This window comes from Periplaneta americana, chromosome 3 (genome assembly GCF_040183065.1).
Source record: "Periplaneta americana isolate PAMFEO1 chromosome 3, P.americana_PAMFEO1_priV1, whole genome shotgun sequence".
Lineage (NCBI taxonomy): Eukaryota > Metazoa > Arthropoda > Insecta > Blattodea > Blattidae > Periplaneta > Periplaneta americana.
Window position 1 is genome coordinate 44,576,721 of NC_091119.1, and position 21,463 is coordinate 44,598,183.

A 21,463-nucleotide genomic window follows, 5' to 3' on the forward strand; every position below is an offset into this window, starting at 1 on the left:
ATTGTCCGAATTCTGCATGCACAGCTTTTATACCCGATTCCCCTTATATCCACATACCTCATGCGGGTTGACAGAATGTCAGAGCCCAGCATTGATTGCACACTTACTGTGTGACTTAAATTGATGGTTTTCTGTTAACAAACAGTAAATGTGTATTAAAGTGCATACACAGGTAGCGAACAAACGAATGATGAAGCAAAACTTCGTTGTATGGAACAACATACAGATCAACAGCAAATGGTCAGAGAACATTCACATTTGCTGATTATCCACAGTAATAGCAAACGAAGATATAATAATAATAGCAAGAGTACCCATTGTTATTATTATAAGCAGTTTAACAAAAAGAAAGTTAAAAAAAAAAAACAAATGGCGATGGTGGCAGATGCCACTCTAAGAAAGTCGCAATCAATATAGAGGCACTGACTTGCTTCATGATTTACAATTAATATTGAGGAGAAAAATTCGATCCGGCACCGGGGATCGAACCCAGGTCCTTGGTTCTACGTACCAAGCACTCTGATTATTGAGCTACGCCGAATTCAATCCACAGTACCAGATCGAACCTTCCTCCAGTGTTTCCCTTCATGGCCTGACTCCAAGTAAGGCTTATATCTTGACGTATATGTCCAATGTCAACTGCCATTATACTAGGAGCGCACTCTGTTGAATGACATTTGGCCAGGATTCCGCAGTTACGATGCACTGCTAGCTATGATCGAACCTTCCTCCTTCAATGTTTCCCTTTGTGGCCTGACTCCAAGTTAGGCTTATATGTTGACGTATGTGTCCAATGTCAACTGCCATTATATTAGGAGCGCACTCAGTTGAGTGACTTATTTGGCCGGGATTCCACTGTTATGATGCACTGCTAGCTGTGAGAATATTAGGATTTCATTAATTTGTCCTATAGAATAATCTCTGTAATGTTGACAATTAATATTTGAGGAGAATTGAATTCGGCGTAGCTCAGTGGTCAGAGCGCTTGGTACGTAGAACCAAGGACCCGGGTTCGATCCCCGGTGCCGGATCGAATTTTTCTCCTCAAATATTAATTGTCAACATTACAGAGATTATTCTGTAGGACAAATTAATAAAATCCATAATATTCATGTTTTACGTCGAATTGAATTGGGACATTTTCACAACTTCTGTCGAGTTTCAGAAAGAGACTTCGAAATATTACTGTGCAAAATAGGGACATAAAATTTCCTGCTTCCTATATACATCAATAAGTTTGATAACAGTTTCTTCAGTCCACTCCAGTTTCGACACCCTGTTGGTAAAATTAAACTAACCGCTGCATTTTTCTACAAACTGCAAACAAGTGGCAAATCCGATCCACGAATACCAACTTCCTTTGATGTATCGACAAGTGACAGATCATTACCGAGGGCAAACCAAATGATCAGTCTGCCTTTGCTGCATCAGCCACAAATTACGATTTCAATCAGCGAATGCATTTGTTTGTCATTCGTTTGCTACGTGTGTAAGAACTTTTTATATCTGTTCAAAAGATGGTACATGACACTTAAGCAACCGTACTTGGAATTACAGCACTAGATTGCCAATTTGGGCAACCACGCAATCAGCTAATGCGAGCTACCAGGTGATCTTAAAATATTCATTGACAACTGATGTAGAGGTATAATACAATACAAAAATTCAAATGGCGCCAAGAGGGCTATTGAGCATTCACCACATGGGAACTGTAACTACATGGCAACACACCCATTGTTACCATAGCAACAGGCCTCCCGCACTATGAAATAATTCAGTTGTTTTTCTGAGCTAATGTTATGTCCCATCTTTAGAAAAAACAAGTATAGGTAGTTTCAAATTCCACACATCTGACTTGTGAAGAGCAAAGAATGTTCACTGAAAATTACAGTAAAACACTCATACATAATAATAATAATAATAATGACAAATGTAGAAGCTACACTGCTACTTGTACATCCACAAAAACACAACTCATCAGCTGGCTTCTATGTTGCACTATGAACCAGTGGCAATAGTTGCTATGGAGACTATAAAATCTACTGCATTGTCAATCCCTTTCTAATTATTGTGGATGGACTATAGAACGTTAATTTTTCCCACTTATAACTTATTTTGATCAAATAAAATGAAAATGATTTGAATATAGAGCGAAATTACATTATTTATGTTTTATTTCGAGCATCTGTTATTCAGCCTAGGATACGAAGCAGCTTATTGTGTCTGCACTCATATTTCCGTCTCTTAATTTGTTTCGTAGTGGTTCCACAAGACATCATCATTCTCGACTGAGAAGTTTGCATATCAGATACTTATGTGAATAAGAAAAATAGCTGGCCAGTAATTTTGTCTGGAGCCCTACAGTTGCCAACTGTCCTTTGCTTAAGGTATGCATCGACTCCTAGAATCGCAACTTTTCTTCAAAAAATGAAAATTTTGTTTTTTATCTCATATTATAGCCTGATTCTTCTAGTTTTTAAACATAATATATAACATGTTTAGATTTTCCCACTATTAATGGACTAAATTTAATTTTTTCATACTCCATGTGCAGCTGCTTGCACCAAGAAGTGGGTTAAATCTATTTACGAAAGGCTTAGACCCCAGTATGCTGAGCAGGTGTTTGCAAGACAAGACTCAGAATGCAAATGAGTCTTTCAGTGGTTTGATTTGGAGACGTTGCCCCAAAGAAATGTATGCAGGTCGCACAACCCTGAAACTTGTGGTCATGGATGCTATCTGCCACTTCAATTGTGGCAACGAAGTTGAAGTGGTCATATTCCGAAAGATGAGCATCACCCCAGGAAAATAGACAATGGCTGGTATGAACACTGCAAACGAGACCAGAACTCTGAAGACCAACATACAGTACACTCCTGAGCAACAGCAGCAAAGGTGGTATCGGAGGGCTGTGGAAAAGAGGAAAATTGATCTCAAGACAAGAAGAGGGCCTCACTTATATTGCAGGAGGATTTTAGGAGAATAAAACTAAGTTATTTTTTGCCCAACTTAAACTTAATTTTTACCCTATTTCAGTTTTTGAGCAAGTAAAAGTATGCTTAGAATTGAGCTATCAATTTAATTCAAACACCAAATTGAAGCTTAAACATAGAGCTACGCTGTAATCTAAAATCAACTAATTTAGTTCAAAGCAAAAGCATTGCTTCCCTATAAATAAAAAATAAAAAATCAAATAGCAGAAAAAAATTACATAACAGTAATATTAAGTTCATTCTAGACTACAACATTCTTCACTGTTTAGGGATCAATTTGGTGAAAAAATTAATGATCTATGTCAATTGGAAGCAAAGAAATGCTTGCCAAAAAATATATGATTTCCCCCTCACCCTCCCCCCCCCCACAATTTTTTTTTTTTCTGTTGCCTTTCGCATTCCTTTCATTTAACTGTAAAAAAATAGTAAGTGAATTTAGATTGAGGGGAAATTGTAAATTTTTACTCTAAGAGTTGATGCATACCTTAAGGGTGATCAATCAACAAGATTTCACTTAGATATTGATATACATAATTTTACATTACAGGAAGAATGTCAAAATAGCATACAAATTTATACATTGTCATCCAAACCAGTATAAGGCCCATGGCCTGTTACGGTCTCAGTGAGTTATTCTTGGTCTACCTTTTTTTTTTTTTTTTTGGACGTCCTAAACATTAATAAGGACAATGCTAATACACCTTTTTTTTTCACAATAAATTACTTACACAGACTGCTGATATAGCAGAATTATATGCAATGAACATTCTGCTAATGCTCACATAATAACAAGAGCTAAGAAGAAATCTGATAAATTGCTTAAAATGAACTGAAACTACCCTATAAATCTGGTTTTAGTAGCACATACACTTTTATCCAAAATTTCAGTATAAAGAAATTGAATATTGCAGACTCTCGCTAATCCGGCCTTAATCTAGTGTACTTCGCCATCACTTCTACTGTAATAGTCTTCTACTGCTACTGTAATAGTTTTCTGAATGGAATTTTTCATCATTTTGTCCGTTGTCTAGTCTTCAGAAAGAAAAGGATCAGAATAGCCTTCAGTGATGTCCAGCCCTTTCCTTTAAACCCACTTTGTGTGAGAAATATTGCAGAGCAAGAAAGTTAATAACAAACTAATGTGCACTTAAGACCACTCAGATATGTATCAAATTTTGACATGAGGAAAAATAGCCTGCAAGTTTTACCTGGAGCTGTGAGGGACAGGTTTCTTTTACATGCTAAAAAAATCCTTCGTGCAACAGCTCATAGAAGGCCAAGACTGCTAGTCTTACATCCACATGCCTCAGTAGAAGTGAACAATCATCCAACCAGTATGGAGGTATCATGTGGTTAGCACAATGAAAACCCTCCTCCCAGCCATTATAGCTGATCTGTAGAACTACCTACCATAGCTACCCAAATTCATTATCATGTTGGGTGGGCACCAGTCGTCCCATACACTGGCCGAAATACTGTGCATACATTTTATATTGCTCCGCTCGCTGAAGTAGAATCAAAGCAGCAATCCACAGCTATAGCTGCACGCAACGCTGCACACCATGCGACCAGTGAAGTACACAAAACGTGCTTATCTTTTTCAAAGACGATGTTGAAAGTGTTCCCCATTTTCTGTGAGGTAGGCATTGCAGCACCTAAACACATTTTGGTTCAGATGCTGCAGCTCAGCTTCCGAAATGTTGGCTATTTCTTGTCTTATTTTGTTCTGCGATTCATACAATGTTCGTGGACTTAATTTACAGACTCCGTCTTTTAAGTGCGTACAAATAAATAAAAATTGCAGAGTGTTAAGTCTGGGGATCGAGCAGGCCACATCCTATATTAATCACCTCAGCAATCACATGGAATGAAGTTCATACTGTATGAACTATATCTTGCTGAAATACACCGTACATTCGTTCTTCTTCAGTTAGGAGGAAAAAAACTGATCCAAAATTAAGGTTTTGTACTGGTCGGCATTAATTGTTTCATGAAAAAAAAGGGGGGGGGAGCAAATTATTTGTTTCACATCTAATCCTCAAGATGGTGGAAGTGAAACCATGCCTTGTCGCTAAAAATCACAAATTGTGGGCCTAAATGACCATCATGCACATTAAATAAACCAGTTGCAAAAATTGGTTCTCCTATGTGGATACCAGGGGCTCTAGAGCTTGCACTTTGTAAGATATGGATGAAATTTTAGTAATTTTGTCACATGTACTAATGTACAGCTCACCCCAGCCTGTTGTGCTAACTTCGTGAGAGATTTTCACGGTGATTGCATTAATCAAGACAAATATCATCCAACTTTTCCTCAGTTAAAACATGGAACCTTCGTTTTCTTTCCTTGTCCAACACTGATCCTATTGTTTTGAATTTTTCACCACTGAACGAACTGTAGACCTATCAGGTGGATCAACCACAGAAAAACTTACTTGAAATTCTCTCCGACATGAGCAGGTGATTCGTATTTTAAAATGTTACAACAAATGAAAATTCCTTTTTCTGTATTAAAACTCTAAATCATGACACAAATAGAGCAATTAAAGTCAACACTGCACACAACACACTTACTGCAATGAAACTCAACTCAAGACTGCTGCACACAGTAACAAGACAACCGTCTATCAGCAGATATACATGCTCCTGAATGGAGTGTGCACAACTAGACCCTGCTACAACACAGGTAACGTGAGCGCAGGAAGATCAATCAATCTTCTTAATGTATCCAGTTGTTTGCTGACAACATAAAGTCCACTGTAGTCTATTCAGTTGTTGTTTTTCACGAGAAATGAGGGGTATTTTGATTGATGTTCATTATAGATGCCTGTTGCTAGTAGCCAGAGTTGGGATGTAGTCAATATATACTGCAGGGCTGTGTCTTCTGCAACTGGTACTGATGATTTTAATTTACTTCTTTTGTGGTTTATGGATGGACAGTATAGAAGAATGTGTTCCAGATCTTCATCATGACTATTACACCACAGACAAGTAGGATTATCAGAAATGTGAAATCGGTGTAGGTACAATTGAGTGACAATGTGACCTGTTCTGGCTCTTGTTAAAAATGTTTGAACATGTCTGGGCAAGTTTTTGTACATTTCCAGGTCATTTGGTTTCTTTTGTACAGACTGTAAAATTTTTCCTTTGTCAGAAGAGAGCCAATTGTTGATCCATAGGTTTGTAAAATGAGACTTTACTGAAGCAAAAGCACTGGATGGAGATATCACTTGAAGAGGTTTTGGTTGCAAATATGTTGCCTGTTTTGCAATATTATCGACTTTCTCGTTTCCAGGTATACTACAATGACTAGGTATCCATTGAAATGTTATTTCCTTTTGGAGTTCTTTTAGCTTACTTAGTTGTTTCTGAATTGGAATAATTCTATGTGCATATAGGTTTGGTACATATTTAATTATATTAAATATAGCCCCCTTGGAGTCGGTAAGTATGCAAATAGATTTTTCAGAAATTTGAGTAACACACTGAAGAGCAGCATCAATAGCTAGCAATTCAGTGTCAAGACTGGAGGAGGATGAACATGGTATGAAATAACTTTCTTGATATTTTGGAATATAATACCCTGCTCCTGATGTCCCATTATTAGGATTTAGAGATCCATTTATATAAATTTGAAGATGATCCTTATATGTGCTGCAGAGTAGTTTCATGGCATCTAACTTAAGAATGTATGGAGGATCATTTTTGGAATGATTTCCTGGAATTTGTATGCTATGTTCTGTGCAGGAAGATAAAATATATGCATTTTATCATGAGAAAATTTCTTCCTTCCTAAGGACTTGAATCATAACTCATTCTGTAATGAGAGTTCAGGCATGACATCTTAGCCCACAAGGGGGATGAGGGGTGAAATTTCTATTTTCCTGTATTTTTCAAGCTATGTCCATTTTTTTTACACATAATCACTGTGTGATAAATAATGATGTGGTGAAGTTTCATTTCTGTGAGTGAATTAATTTCCGAGTTAAAAATATTTTGAAAAATTTGAATATTTCAAAATGAAATATGTTTGTTGCTCAATTTTTCAGTAAAATTTTTAGAATTTTTTTCCAAGACCAGTGGCATATTTAGAAAAACATCTCGCTACAAAAGGGTGGAAAAATTTTTATAACCACTGCATACCTAAAAATAAAAATATATTCCATTGTCACTATAAATATTTAATTTATTATTTCAAAATGTATTCATTTAATCATAAAACCCGTGCACTATTTTTTTAACCACAGTAGATACATAGAACATGCAGTAAAAATTTCATGTTCCTATCAACAAAATTGTAACAGTCTTTATACTTCGAACCTGACGAAATGTGATGAAAAAAAAAAAAAAGTGAGAAAACAGCTTGTAAAATTTGCATGGAATTGAAGTTCAAGTGTGCAGCCATTTATATTCTGCGTAATTTAAAAGCACAAATGTAAAAGTCCACCGTAACTATAAACTGTAAAGTTGGCTGACAAATACACACATCAAAATTGTCTAAGGAACACAGTATTTTTTATTTAATTCTCAATGAAGAAACATACTACACGACATGCAAGTATTATTATGTATTATTTATATATAGAAAAACATTTTATATGGTATGAATGTGTGTAATAATGTTAAAAACATACGCATAACCTGTTCTCAGAATGAAAATATTAAAGTTTTAAAATCTCATTGGTTTGAAATCTTTACAATACTGCTGTTTTTCTCAACTTCACACAAAACTTTTGTCATTAATAATGAGTAGCACCACCTCTTACATTCAGTACTGCTAGACATTGGCATTGAAGATATGACATGAAAGATTTCATCTTGACCAATGTTCTGCCAGTGAATTTGAAGATGTGCTAACAGCTGATTGACAGTCTCAATGTTTTCAGTGTCCTCTGTAACTCCTTTTTGGAGATTTCCCACAAATTCTCAATTGGATTAAAATCCGGGGACTGAGCAGGCCAGCCTAGAACTTGAATATTGCGTCTTCCCAACCATTATGTTGTTGTTCTGACAGCATGTGCAGTGGCATTGTCGTGCATTAGAAGAAATTCAGAACCAATTTCTTCAGCGATGGGAAAGACTACAGGCTGCAGTATCTCTTGAATGTAACGATTTGCTCCTAGTGTTCCTTCAACTAAAACGAGATCAGCCTTCCTGTGTGCCATTATTCCTCCCCATATCATGATGGAAGCTCTTTGGAATTTATGAACCTTCTGTACATATCGTAGTATTTCTGCTTAACCTGGTTGTCTCCATATGCGTATTCTTCTGGAATCTGGATGTAGACCGAAACATGATTCTTCAGTAAAGAGAACCTGACTCCACTGATCATCTGTCCAATCTTCATGCTGCTGACACCACAAAACACGAGGTTCTCGATTTCCATGTCGAATCGCTGGACATCTCAATGGGCGACGGGCATTAAGACTCTTGTGCAATCTGTTCCTAATGTTGTGGGTTGATACAATCACATTCCCAAACATTCTGCAAAGCACTTCTTAACATGCTTGCAGTTGACGTCCTTTCTCTCAAGGCTCTTAGGCACAGAAATCTGCCCTGTGCAGTTTACCTGGATGTTGTTCTTCTGGACTACCAAATTCACGATATCAACTGCACATTCTGGATATTACGTCTCTTCCAGTATTCAGAGCCCTCACTGCATCTGCTTGTGTTCCACCGTTTTCAATTATACCAGTTGCTCTAAACATGTCTTCGCGGCTTAAATGACGTTGAGCATTCATTTCTACTATTTTTTAATGTTTTACCTATTGAAGTTACTCGAATTCTTCATTACAAATGAACTAATCACACTATCTGATGCACTAAAATAAGAAATTCCAATGTAATAATGTAAATAAAACAAAACATTGGTTGCTACACATTGAAAGCCACTCTTTCAGCTTTCCCAATAACGGGACTGCTTCATTGGACAAAGCATAATAAACATAGAGTGAAAACAAAAACAGACCACAAGAGAGAAATGTGGGGAACGAACAAAAGGGAAAATTAAGTACAGGAAAGATAATAGCATGCATATAACAGGCCTAAACATAGTAAACAAGCAGATTAGACATTCGAGCAAAATTCTCCCTTTTTAGGAAACAAAGTACAGGTGCTATTTTGAAATGGCAAGTGATCCTCTGATAGCGGCAAGGGAAACATCACGAATGAAGTCGTTGTTCAGCTGGAACTTCTTGCAGAAACTGACAAAGAGGCGAGGTATTGTGCCCCTAGCGCCAACCATTAGCCCAACAACTTCAATGGAGGTGAGGTGATATTTCTCCAAATAGAATGGAACTATGGGCTCATAAATTCTGCATTTTTCTGAGTGGACTTCAGCAGGCTGTTGTTCCTGTGCCTCGAACCTGACTGTCGGGTCGATAATGTATGCTGATGTGGAGCCTGGTGGAATGGCAAGCATGTTAATTCGCCGACAGGATCCCTCTTGAGAGATGCCATGGACTTCTTCGTGCACAGTGAGACCTTTCTTCCTCAAGGCTTCGGCAATCATGGACCTGATTCTGTGATGTCTAGAGTTCCACAGTGTCTCGCTGAAAGGACAGGCACCCAAAATGTGGCCAAGAGTTTCAATCTCACTGACGCAACAACGACAGTGGTTTCCGTTTCGGGACCTTCTGGTATAGCACGCAGCGGACAAACATTAGCTGTCATTTTAAGAGCTAGTCTCCATTCACTGCTAGTGAGGCGATCAGGTTGTCGGATAGATAAATGAATAACTCACTTATGTGTGCCCAATGCCTAATACTTATTTGGGTTTGGAAAGAATTTTATTAATAAAATCATCTGTTCCTTAGATAATGTTGATGTGTGTAAATATCAATATTGCGTAATTTTTATGCTTTCATGTGTGCAGAGCATTGAAACTTGCTCAACATTATAGATAAGAGATTGCTGATTCATTTTTTACAATTCTGCCCCTTATGTGATCTTCAAGAGGAAATGGATCAAAATCATCTTCAGCACTGCCCAGGCACTATCAACTTGGCGTCCTTGAGTAAATTCAGTATTAGCAAACAACATTTTTTACAAGAAAACGAAAATGTGATTTCTGACTGAAAATGAACAAAATTTCACCAGTCACCCTCCCTTACATGTAAATTGCAGGCCTCCCAATATTACTCCCCTTCCTATCCATAGAAAATCATACTTAAGTTTTCACCACCCTTAAAAATGTTTTGCTCTCTTCTGGTTTCGAACCCATGAACGTTAATTTAATAGCACCGAGAATGAGATGACACAAGTCTGCACTAAAGTAAACACTCATAGCCATACCATTCAGAGGGTCTTAATTAAGGTTATGCTAATTTTAAATAAAATCTTTTATTTATAAGTATAATTTTAAGGTCATCTTATAAGATTATATTACATAATTGATAATCAGTGGTGCTTAATTATTACATTTAATTTTTATAACAATATTCATATTTAATTAATTATATTTATTTGCTATTAATTTCTGGATCCTCGTGGTCATCCTTAATTAAGGCCGGACTCACTCTCTCTCTCCCTCTCCCCCTCTCTCTCTCTCATAATCTGCCAAGTTACAATATGACCTATTCAACTTTCTCATCAATTATCACTCATACTTTTTTTTAAGAGAGAGAGCAAGAGAATCTTTCATCCCAATTTTAGGCTGCCAAAATGATAAACCTTACTCCTTACAATTATGAATTTATTTTACATAGTGCAAAGAATGTGGAAGAAACAAAAGAAAGGGAGTGGGAGGGAAACAGAAAATCGAAATACGAAGTGAAGTACAGAAATGGCAACTGTACGGCTCTCCTGAAACTCAAAAACTGTAAATCTCAGCTTTATTTTCTTTTCAAATGAGGCCATGCTAAGTATATTTATCACTCTCAGCCAGATTTGAACTCATAAAGTTCGGAACTATTGGCGAACATAGTAATCACCAGACCATAATGAAAATATAATTTTTCAAATTAACACTCAAGTTCAGTTAATTATTTTATTTAAATAACGAAAACAAATGCTACCATAATTTGCAAATGACTTTTTGTTGTTGTTGGAATGTTATCATTCTTTTTGTTGTTTAAATACAGAAAGGAAAGTGCAAGCCAAAGTGCCTTAATGAATATACAGTATGTATAGCTCGCGCAAGGAACAATTACCGAAAAGCAATGGTGGCATTGCTGTCTGTTTTGGCGTATGTAGCCACGCCAAGGGGGCGAGAGGTGCAAGTCAATGGAAGTACTGTCTTTTCCAAGAAGATGAGCAGATGAGGACATCGCTGTGGAAATAAAGAATGTAGCAAGAGAAAAATTCGAAGCTAATTAAATGCGCAACATATGTTTACGAATGAAATAATAATACTGTGTGATACAAGACACATATTCACATGCAATGGAACAAACTACAGTCGTAATTTAACTATCACAACGCAAGACTGATTCTATCGATGTCATTTCTCTTCCAATTGTACTCTTGAATACCATTCAAGCTATCTCGTGACCTTTCCTGTCACCCGCTCTTCCTTATCGCATTGTTTGATTCGCATCCCTTCCGTCGGTACTCCCTGCTTGCGAGACCTATGCCAATCTTATTTGTACATACTTAAAAATAATTTTTCTTATAGATTTTAGTGTTAGTCATAAACCTTTGGATGTTTCTTGTTAAGAATCTTATTGATGTCCTCGGCATGCTAAGGAGACTGTGTGTTCCCATACCACTGGTGATGTCTACCGAAGTAGTAGACAAAATATATGGTTAAAAGTTCCTACAGACCATGGCCCTTTAGCCCAGATAACACCAATCCAAATTTTTAAGGACCCTTTATACTAAAATGAGGAGTGCTTGCACTTACATACGGGCACAATGCTGTCCTATGAATGTACTTGCTTCTCCATTCAGTGTTGATCAAAATTGCAAGTGTAAGCAGCTGATTTCCTTTCTCAAAGAGGTAACTGTTAACCTAGAGCTTAAAGGTTGATTAAGGAAAATAAGTTAACTAGTGAATAAAGCTGAATGACAGGAATAAACGTTTAGTTTTGAAATAAAATGTAATTCTAGGTTATGTGTACCTAAATTGTATCCATAATTTGTTATAGGTCAGACAATGGGCTATTCTACAATATGTCATGCATTATGTAAACATGAACGAATGATCAGGAAAAGTAATAATATTGTTCTTAACTTAAATTTGCAGGAACAAGAAAACTTGGTTTAGGAATTATGATATAACGATAATACTTGGTCTAATGAGACCAAAATTAATATATTTGAATCAAATTGTATACAATGTAGAGAAAACCTAATGACAACCAAGTGAACCAATGCACTTCATACAGCAAAACATAGAAGTTCTATAATTCTTTCACGTTGTAATTATCAAGGCTGCATATCCACAGCTTGGAGTAGCTGTCAGCATGCCTAACTGCAAAACTCATGAGCCCACGATCAAATTCTGGTTGGGACAAGTTACCTGGTTGAGGTTTTTTTTCCAGTGTTTTCCTCAACCCTTCGAGTAAATGCTGGGTAACTTTAGGCATTTGGTCCTCAGACTGGTTTTGCCACAAACAGAATACATACGAGTTTTTAGGAAACAGGAAACTGTCTCTATCATCCATTTCCCTAGTACACTGAACTGCAGGATCACCACTATGTTTATTATGATCTAGCACAGGCTAATTGCCAGAGCCCGGATTTTATGTAATATGAAAATAAATATGGAGCTAAAAATGGCAAAATATGTAAATAAATGTGTATAAAAACTATTTAACTTAAAATTCAAGCTTGATTAGATGTATTTTTACATACCAATAAAAACAAAAATTACAGGTTCACATGTGATTCAACCTCATTTAATTACTGTTTAAAGGTGCAATTAATAATTAAATATTTTTCCACATTTTCTGCAGTCATTGACTGTCTTGTCAACAGCAACCCATATGTAGGAATCACCAAGTTAAGTGCTCTAATCATTTTCATTGTGTCAATGTAGCAGGAATTCAAATCATTTTTCCAGAGTTGATTCCTCCGGAATATTGAAGTTACAATATTAGCATAGGAATGCTGAAGCTATGGGACTCCAAGTTTATACCATGGTATGTTTGCAGCAACCACTTTATTAAATTCACTGGTAGAAGGGAAAGAAATTCCAGACCACTTGTGTAAGAAGAAGTTTTTTCGACGGAGCACTTTTTTTATTTGTGACATGAAGTTCAGTTTCTAAATGCATTTGTCACACTCTTTGCAAAGAACATTTTTGCCGTCACTAGTAAAGGTATTGTCAATTGAAATCCAATCTTTTAACTTGGATGTACCATAACAGTAGACTAGTTAGCTGTATCACTTGATGTCAGAATAAGCTCTTCAATAAAACTGAAAGGACTAGTGATTTCTTTCAGAGCAGCTGATTGGGAATGTTAGTGCCAAACGGTCATACTTACAGGGTAATTTTCACTCTGTCCTTTACTATGGTAGCAGTACAATGACTCTCTTCACACTGGTATTTGTTCCTACTTTAACATCTTAGGGGATACACAAAATGTTAGCATGGCAAAGGGATGTCCATTTTTTTTGACAGAATACATTATTATTTTCAATTATTAAATTATTTTTATGGATTAGAGATGACGGGATAAGCTTTATAAACAATTTTCAAATGTATAACTTGTAAGTCAAGTCGAGGGAAAATTGATGAAAAAAAGTGTGTTCTTTCAAAGTATGTAATATATGCCAAAATATTTATTATGCACCAAAATATGTAAATATATGTAACTTAAAACTTTGGAATAATGAACCCTTTGGTGTGACTCACCAACATTTTAGCTTTTCTTATAGCTACAGATACAGGATCAGAATATATAATTACATAAAATCCGGGCTCTACTTTGCCAATGACTGTCCCAATCAGGCACTTAAAGATGATGTTATCAAAAGGTGTTGGTAATATTCATTTCATTGATGTTACGGTGTGTAATTTCACCAGTGACTAATGGCATCCTGAAGAAATGCAAACATAATGGGGCTACCACTTGTCTACTCTTCCAACAAGACAATAGCACCAAACATATTATTGCAATTCACAAGGATAGGTTACCTGGATAATTTTACAGCAAACCAAAATACACTGCAATCTGTGGTGATAAGACCCAATGAACATCTGTATTCGATCCTTAAGAGTGCAAATAAAGAACAAGTATAATCTAATGGCAGTCTAACAAGAATGGGAAAATATAACTTCTTAAAACTCCAAAAAAAAAAAAGTACTGTAGTCAGTTATATGGGAAGGAATCAGACATTAATCAAAACCAGGGGATATTGAACCAAGTATTAGAAATACATATTTTTATGTGTTTTCGTAGACTTTGCTTTAATATGTATGAACAGAAATGCTACAAGGAAAATGTAAATATTTATATTGCAAGTTAATTTTATTTGTCTGTCACAGAGTTTATAAAAATGTATTTAATTTTATATCTTGTAAAATTATTGATGAGTATATGTTTCTAAGAAAAATAGTTTTTGTAATTTGGCACAGCATTTAGTTTATGGAATCCTTACATTCAGAGTGAAATGTAAGTAATGGCATTAATTTCAGGGTGTTATTCTTTGAGATATTTCAAACAAAAAAAGTTAAATATAATTTTGCTCATTTTTGCTTCCTTTTTAAAAAAAAAAATAGTTTTTATGATATGTTTTGGAAAAGCCATTGATTTAATTCCCAATATGCTATGCCAATTTAAGAGACAGTGTATTATGATAATAAATGATAGAAAGAAATTTAGTTTTGACTCTCTTAAATTGACTGGGTATATTGAGATTTCAATCGATCACTTTCCCAAAACATGCCATGAAATGTTTCATATAAAACATTCCCCCCCCCCCCCCGAAAAGAAAGCAAAAACGAACAAAACTTTTTTGTTTGAAATATTTCAAAGAATAACCCCCTGAAATTAATGACATTACTTACAGTTCACCTTGTATAAACTGATTTCATACATACTGTAGAACGCTAATGTGGGACAGGTTCTAGAATTTAGACCCACAAGTTCATCAACAACTACTGCTACTTTAAAACTGGCAACAGTGACGAGCCAAAATATGTTAAGCATGGTCACATAACTCACTTTTTCAAGAGGATATCCAAATGTCTAAATTACCTCAGCAAGAGATTCACATTCACAGAGGATATGAACAAGTTTTCCTCCTCTTTGGAATATTTTACGCATATGTCTTAGTCACAAGACTCCCAGTGTTAAGAAATGCAGACATAAATATGAAGACATCAATTCATATTAGATGCCAAGGATACTTAATACATCCAAGCACTAGGCTGGAATATAATGGACCCAAATATACTTAAAGTAAATGGAAAATGACAGGCCCACTTTGGTGCTTTGCAATGGAATCCCCTTAGGGGATTGTAATCCATCTGCTATGTATGTAATGATATTATACATATTGGTCTTGCTACTAAACCCAATATAAGTGTCCGTTTCGAGGACAGTTACCAGTTAATATTTCCTATAACACATCATATTCATTTTTGTTTCATTTGTTTTATAGGTCCAATATTTGCTCATCTTGTCTTTGATAGCCTCTTTAGCATAATTAAATTCATAAAAAAAGTATTTAATCTTATGAGATACTGAAATTGCCAATAAATCAGCATTTTTAATTATCAGAAATTACTTTATGCATTACAGTCAGTTTATTTTCCAAAATTTTTAAAATTGAAGACTACTTTACAGGATTTTAAGAACTCTGCAGGTCAACAAAAGGTAGTGATCTGTTACACACCTTCCTAAATTTTTTTCGTTACGAAAATACTTTGAATGACTTTATTTAAAAAAAGAAATGCATTACAAATAAAACTTAAGAAGAGAAGTTACCTGTATACACAGATCTACACTTCTGGCAAAAGGCTTACCAGATTTTGTTAACAGATTACAGTACAGTGTTCTTTAGCATTTTACCACAACCAAAGGATAGGAAAGTAACACACAACAATTTCTTTACGATATACTATTTTGGTTAGGAAGTTCAAAGTTGACAGATAGTTAGTTTCCACTACATACAGCAATGGCTCGATCAGGTGTCTCCCTGGCAGAATGAGTGGTAACTACTGTGTAAAGATGGAACTTGTGCTAGCATAGTCTACTTGTGAAGGGCAGTGAGGTTAGTCCGTTTTTTCTGAGCAAAACAAAAAAGTCCGAGTGAAATTCACAAGGAAATGTTGGAGGTGTTTGGTGCTGATTGCCTGGACTGTAGCAACATCTCCAGGTGGTGCAGGTTCTTTGAAGAGGGCCGAGTAAATCTTACCAACGAAACACATTCCGGCCGACCAATGATTGCTGCAACACTACCCAATGTCAGAAGCACTGAGGTGGCAGTCACCCACCCTACAGTCCAGACTTTGCACCATCTGAGTTTCACCTCTTCAGACCAATAAAAAAATTCCTAGGAGGCCAACGCTTTAGTTCAAATGAAGAAGTGAAATCAGTCATGCGCAGGTGGTTATACACCCAGAAAATGGAATTTTATGAATGAGCTGTACTGAATCTGGTATCACGATGGGGGAAATGTGTCGAGAGACTTGGTTCCTGTGTTAAAAAATAGGTAAAAACTGTAGCTTTTTTTCTGCATTATTTCGTTTTGCTTACCTATTAAATATGTTGCCACAAAAAATTGTTGTGCATTACTTTTCGATCCTCCCTCGTATTTACACTATTCCTATAATTCTTACTTTAGGATTCTACACACAGTTCTGATGTTAGAATCAACAATAACATCCTTTCTTTCTAATGTCCTGGGTAAAAGTCACTTTCCCAACATTTTAATAAATACGGAGTCTGTTGAAAAAGTACCAGGCCATTTAATATCATAAAAAAAACAAGTCTGTACAGGACAATAACGCTTACCTCCCTTGACACCTCATACAGTTATCCCAGCATTCCTTCCAATTTAAAAACAAATCTGCACAGTTCTCTTTCAGAATAACCTTCAGCTGCCTTGTAAAGTTCTTAATTTTATTCAAGATCTCCAAAATCCTACCTTTCAATGGCGATTTTAGCTTTGGAAAATCTTAGAAATAGCAGAAAACCAAATCTGCCCTGAATGGGGACTGACAGACTTGGATGATGCAATGTTTTGTGGGAAAAAGCACAGCAAGAGACGTGCTCTTGTGACAGGAGCTGCAGAACGAATTTTGCTAACACATGTTTCATTCCAAAAACATCTGTCAAATGCTGTGAAACAATAGTCTGTAGAATTCCCAGATCTTGCGCACGCGCGTGTACATACATGCAGTTATGATGTAATTGCACAGAATGGTGGTTGACATATATGATACAAATATTTCAGGCAAGAGAGTAACATGTCAGCTTCCGTAAGTATTAAAATATTTGGGGATTCTGCAAAAGCATGTAACAGGTCAAAGAGTTTTCTGGCAGAAATGAGCTTTCAGGCAAAGCTCATATTTACTGTTCAGATAGCACTGTGGTCAACCACATTTACTATGTGCAGTCTGTGTTCTCATTTAAACTACTGCGTGCTTTGAGGTTAGACAAGTGATTTATTGTGGCATAATATTCTTTACTAAAGAAGAAGCTGCTAGTGAAGGCTCTGTGTGGAGTGTGACATTGCATGGGGCAGAAACATGGACATTACGATGAAGTGAAGAGAAACGACTAGAAGCATTTGAAATGTGGATATGGAGAAGACTGGAGCATGTGAAATGGACTGACAGAATTAGAAATAAAGCTGTGCTAGAAAGAGTGGGTGAAGAAAGAATAATGCTGAAACTGAACAGGAAGAAAAAAAAAAAGAAATTGGCTGGGCCACTGGCTAAGAAGAAACTGAAAGAATAATGGAACAGAAAAATTCTCTCCGGCACCGGGATTTGAACCCGAGTTTTCAGCTGTACGTGCTAATGCTTTATCCACTAAGCCACACCGGATTCCCATCCCGGTGTTGGATCGAATCATCTCAGTTTAAGTTCCACTTCTTGGGTTCCCTCTAGTGGCCTGCCCTCTGCACTACGTCATAGATATCTATGAACATAGGGCAATGTCCACACATGTGCGGAGGTGCACTTGTTATGAGTGACTAAGTGGCCGGGATCCGACGGAATAAGCGCCGTCTTAAATCACAAGGTGATTTACGCACATATATATTATTTAATGTACCGAAATACATATGATGTTTTCATGCAGATATTCTACAATGAAATAGTGGAACGGAGAAAAATTCTCTCTGGCACCGGGATTTGAACCTGGATTTTCAGCTAATGACCAGAAATACGCGTAATAGTATTGTTCAATAATGGCAGGATTCCACCGCCAGATTGTGTCTGTGTGCATTGGTGGCTAGTTGAAAGCACGTGCAAAAGTTAGTAATTATGCTGGAGGCTGTGCTCCAAGATGGATGTAAGTGAAGTTAAACAGTGGTCATACACGAAAATTGCAATTTTTCATGGCAGAAATGCTCATCAGTGTCATTCTGAGCTAAGAGCCATACTGTCAATGCCCATATTACAGATCATTCTTGATGTACCATCTGCATCGTACAATTCAGAGGACACGTCCAGCAATTCAGAGGACACGTCCAGCACTGCTGGACAATGCCATAATTCTGTATGATAACGCAACAGCCCACACTGCAGCTCCTGTCAGGAACCTTTTGCAGCAATGGGAGTGGGAGATCTTGGAACATCCTCCCTACTCGCCTGATCTCAGTTCATGCGACTATGATCTCATTCTGCAATTGAAGTCACTGAATGGGAAGCGGTTTGTGAACAAGGAGGACATCTTAACAGTGTTTTGATGAGAGATGGTATTCAACGTCTGCATCAACGTTTGGAATTATGTGTGGAAGCTTTGGGGAATTATTCTGAAAGGTGTTAGCTGTGAGTAATGTACTTTGTTTCCTTTTGTGCGTAATAAAACAATGACTTCTATTTACGCATCTTTCAATTTACCTTACCCATTGCCTCCTGTACCAGAACCCAATTTGGTACTAGCATTGTGAAGCACATTCCAGTGATCTTCAATCGCATATAGTGAATTTCTTTTCCTGCAGCTTTATTGGCTGATATAATATAGTTGCCATGACTTATCAAATGACCCTCGTATGAGGCAGGCAAGACGATACTTCGAAACAAAATGTATGAGCTACTAGCAAATGTACATCCTTATCTGCAAATACACCAATCCTTGTCAGTAGAAGACACTGATTACTGACTGAATAATTTCAACAGTCCACAATTTTATGCTAAGCAAGACTTCAAAGCCAAGATGAGCAGTTAATGATACACTAAAGTAACTCATGAATAATTTATGAACTATTTGGTCATAAGCATCACAGAAAAATCCACGGTACCATAAACAATTTTACAACACCATTATTTCAGAACACATTTACCTCTAAAGGGCAGACTAAATATAAACGCAAGCAGATATAAAGTGCTTGTCACTCTTCTGGCTATCAGACACTGATTGTAATAACCGGAAATGGAATGTAACAGCACAGTTTTAACGAAGAGAGATCACTGTGTAATGAGAAAAGAAGCAAACTGCTCACATACAATCTTACAGTGGCTCGTTTTCTTTTTCTCTTCTCTTCTGACATATAAATGTTCGAAATTTTAAGCACTAAAGATATTATATGAAATTATTATTTAAGCTGCTAACACTTGAACAACTATATTCATTTCACGTCTCGTTCCTAATATATAATGTTTAAAGATAACAGTAATAAAAAAAAAGAAAGCAAAACTAACATTTTAAGATCACAGAAATATGCATGTAATGCAAAATTCAATGAAGATGTTTAATACTGCAAATGCTGTAGCACAGGAACTATTGTTTGACGTACAACATTCAAACAGAGGCAGTAAAACAGCATGAAAGTAACTAATATCAAATGCACAACAGACGGACTGCAATCACTTTCTTATATTTCAAATGTCATATCCTAAGAAATTTACTTAGTGCCCCAGTAGAAGTTTATCTTCATGTTTTATGAACATGTTACAAAAGGGCAGACTTTTAAAACACGACTTTTACTTCGTGTGCAACGTCTAACAATACATTATGTAATTATAACTTACAAGTACAATTTTAATTCAGATTTATGTACTATTGTTTTTCACAAAATCTCTCATCTTTACAAATTACAACTTTAATATGGCATTATGCCATAGACATGAGTATTCTGTACTTAACAAATTTCCATGAAGTCATGAAGATACTCTGTATACATTACTAGTTCATAAATTTTCTCCTTGACTATTTTAAACTCAACACAAATATAAAATAAAATCAATACAGAGATTAATTAAAACACTTTTTACTTTACCTTTCTTCTTACATTGCATCAATTAGTCTAAATTATAAGTTCAAACTTTTGAAACGTTGTTATTCACTTTTGATGAAGAAACAATTAAATAATCAATTATATAAAAATAATAGCTGCATATAAATAAAAATATAAACATGAAATTTGGAAAATGAATCTTTCAAATAAATGTTCCCATTTAGACTAGCCACTCGGTATCTGTTCTCTTGCACAAACTGTCTTCCACAAGAGTAAAATACATATGGGTGCACCTTCTAAATGAATGAAATGAGATAAATAATAACAAATCTTGTCCTATACGACCTAAATAAGTTTAGGATGCAAATGAGATTGTTTTCACCACTTTCCTCTACCTCGCCTTCCTCCACCACCTCCTCCGAAACCAAAACCACCACCACCTCTATCTCCTCTTCCACCACCTCCACCTCTACAACTTCGAAGATCCAATCTTTCTCGATCCTTCTCTGCTGCTTTCTTTTCCTTCCAAGCGTCATATCGTTCGGCCATTTTTCTAAGCTCCTCAGGTACTTCCTGTAACAAAATAATTCCTAATCAGTATAAGAAATGTGTAAGCCAAGTGATTAGATTACACCGAATGATAAGGAGACAGAGTTTATCGTCCCTAACAGTGCAACTTTCAAGCTTATTTTATTCTCCATCTATCATTTCTCTAGTTTTAGCAATCTCTTCAAAAGAATTCTCCTCTGACATTTCTTCCCTGTGTAGTCCAGAGGTTAACATGCTTGCTATTGGATCAGATTCGAGTTCACAGGTTCAAACTAGCTAATGACGACTAAAATCTTTAGTATATATACTTTTCGGAGCAAAGTAAAGCTGAGAAACTCATGTCGTAGATTTACAACAGAGGACTGCAGGCAAAATTTACTGGTTATTTCTCAACTACATTAAAATTCTGAGCTAACACAATGAGCCAATAACCAAGGGTTTGTCCCGCTCTCCAATTGCAATCTACACCAGCCTTGTCAGAGAGATAGAGAGAGGGCGAGGTAGGGAGGGAGAGGGAAGGAAGCAGAGGGGGAGAGAAGGGGAGATAGATGGAGGGGAAGGGATAGCGAGGGAGGGAGGGGGAGTGGAGGGGAGGGCGGAAGGGGAGGGAGAAAGTGTGTGTG

General features: G+C 36.4%; 1 protein-coding gene across 1 annotated transcript in view; it reads right to left on the reverse strand.

Annotated features, from left to right (window-relative positions):
• Positions 1–12,201: 12,201 nt before the first annotated feature.
• LOC138695975 (probable ATP-dependent RNA helicase DDX43) overlaps positions 12,202–21,463 on the reverse strand; it is a 66,279-nt gene continuing 57,017 nt past the window's right edge. The window contains exon 12 of the mRNA XM_069820403.1: positions 12,202–20,864. Coding sequence (XP_069676504.1) covers positions 20,670–20,864 — 195 coding nt within the window. The 3' untranslated portion in view covers positions 12,202–20,669. The remainder of the gene's footprint in view (positions 20,865–21,463) is intronic.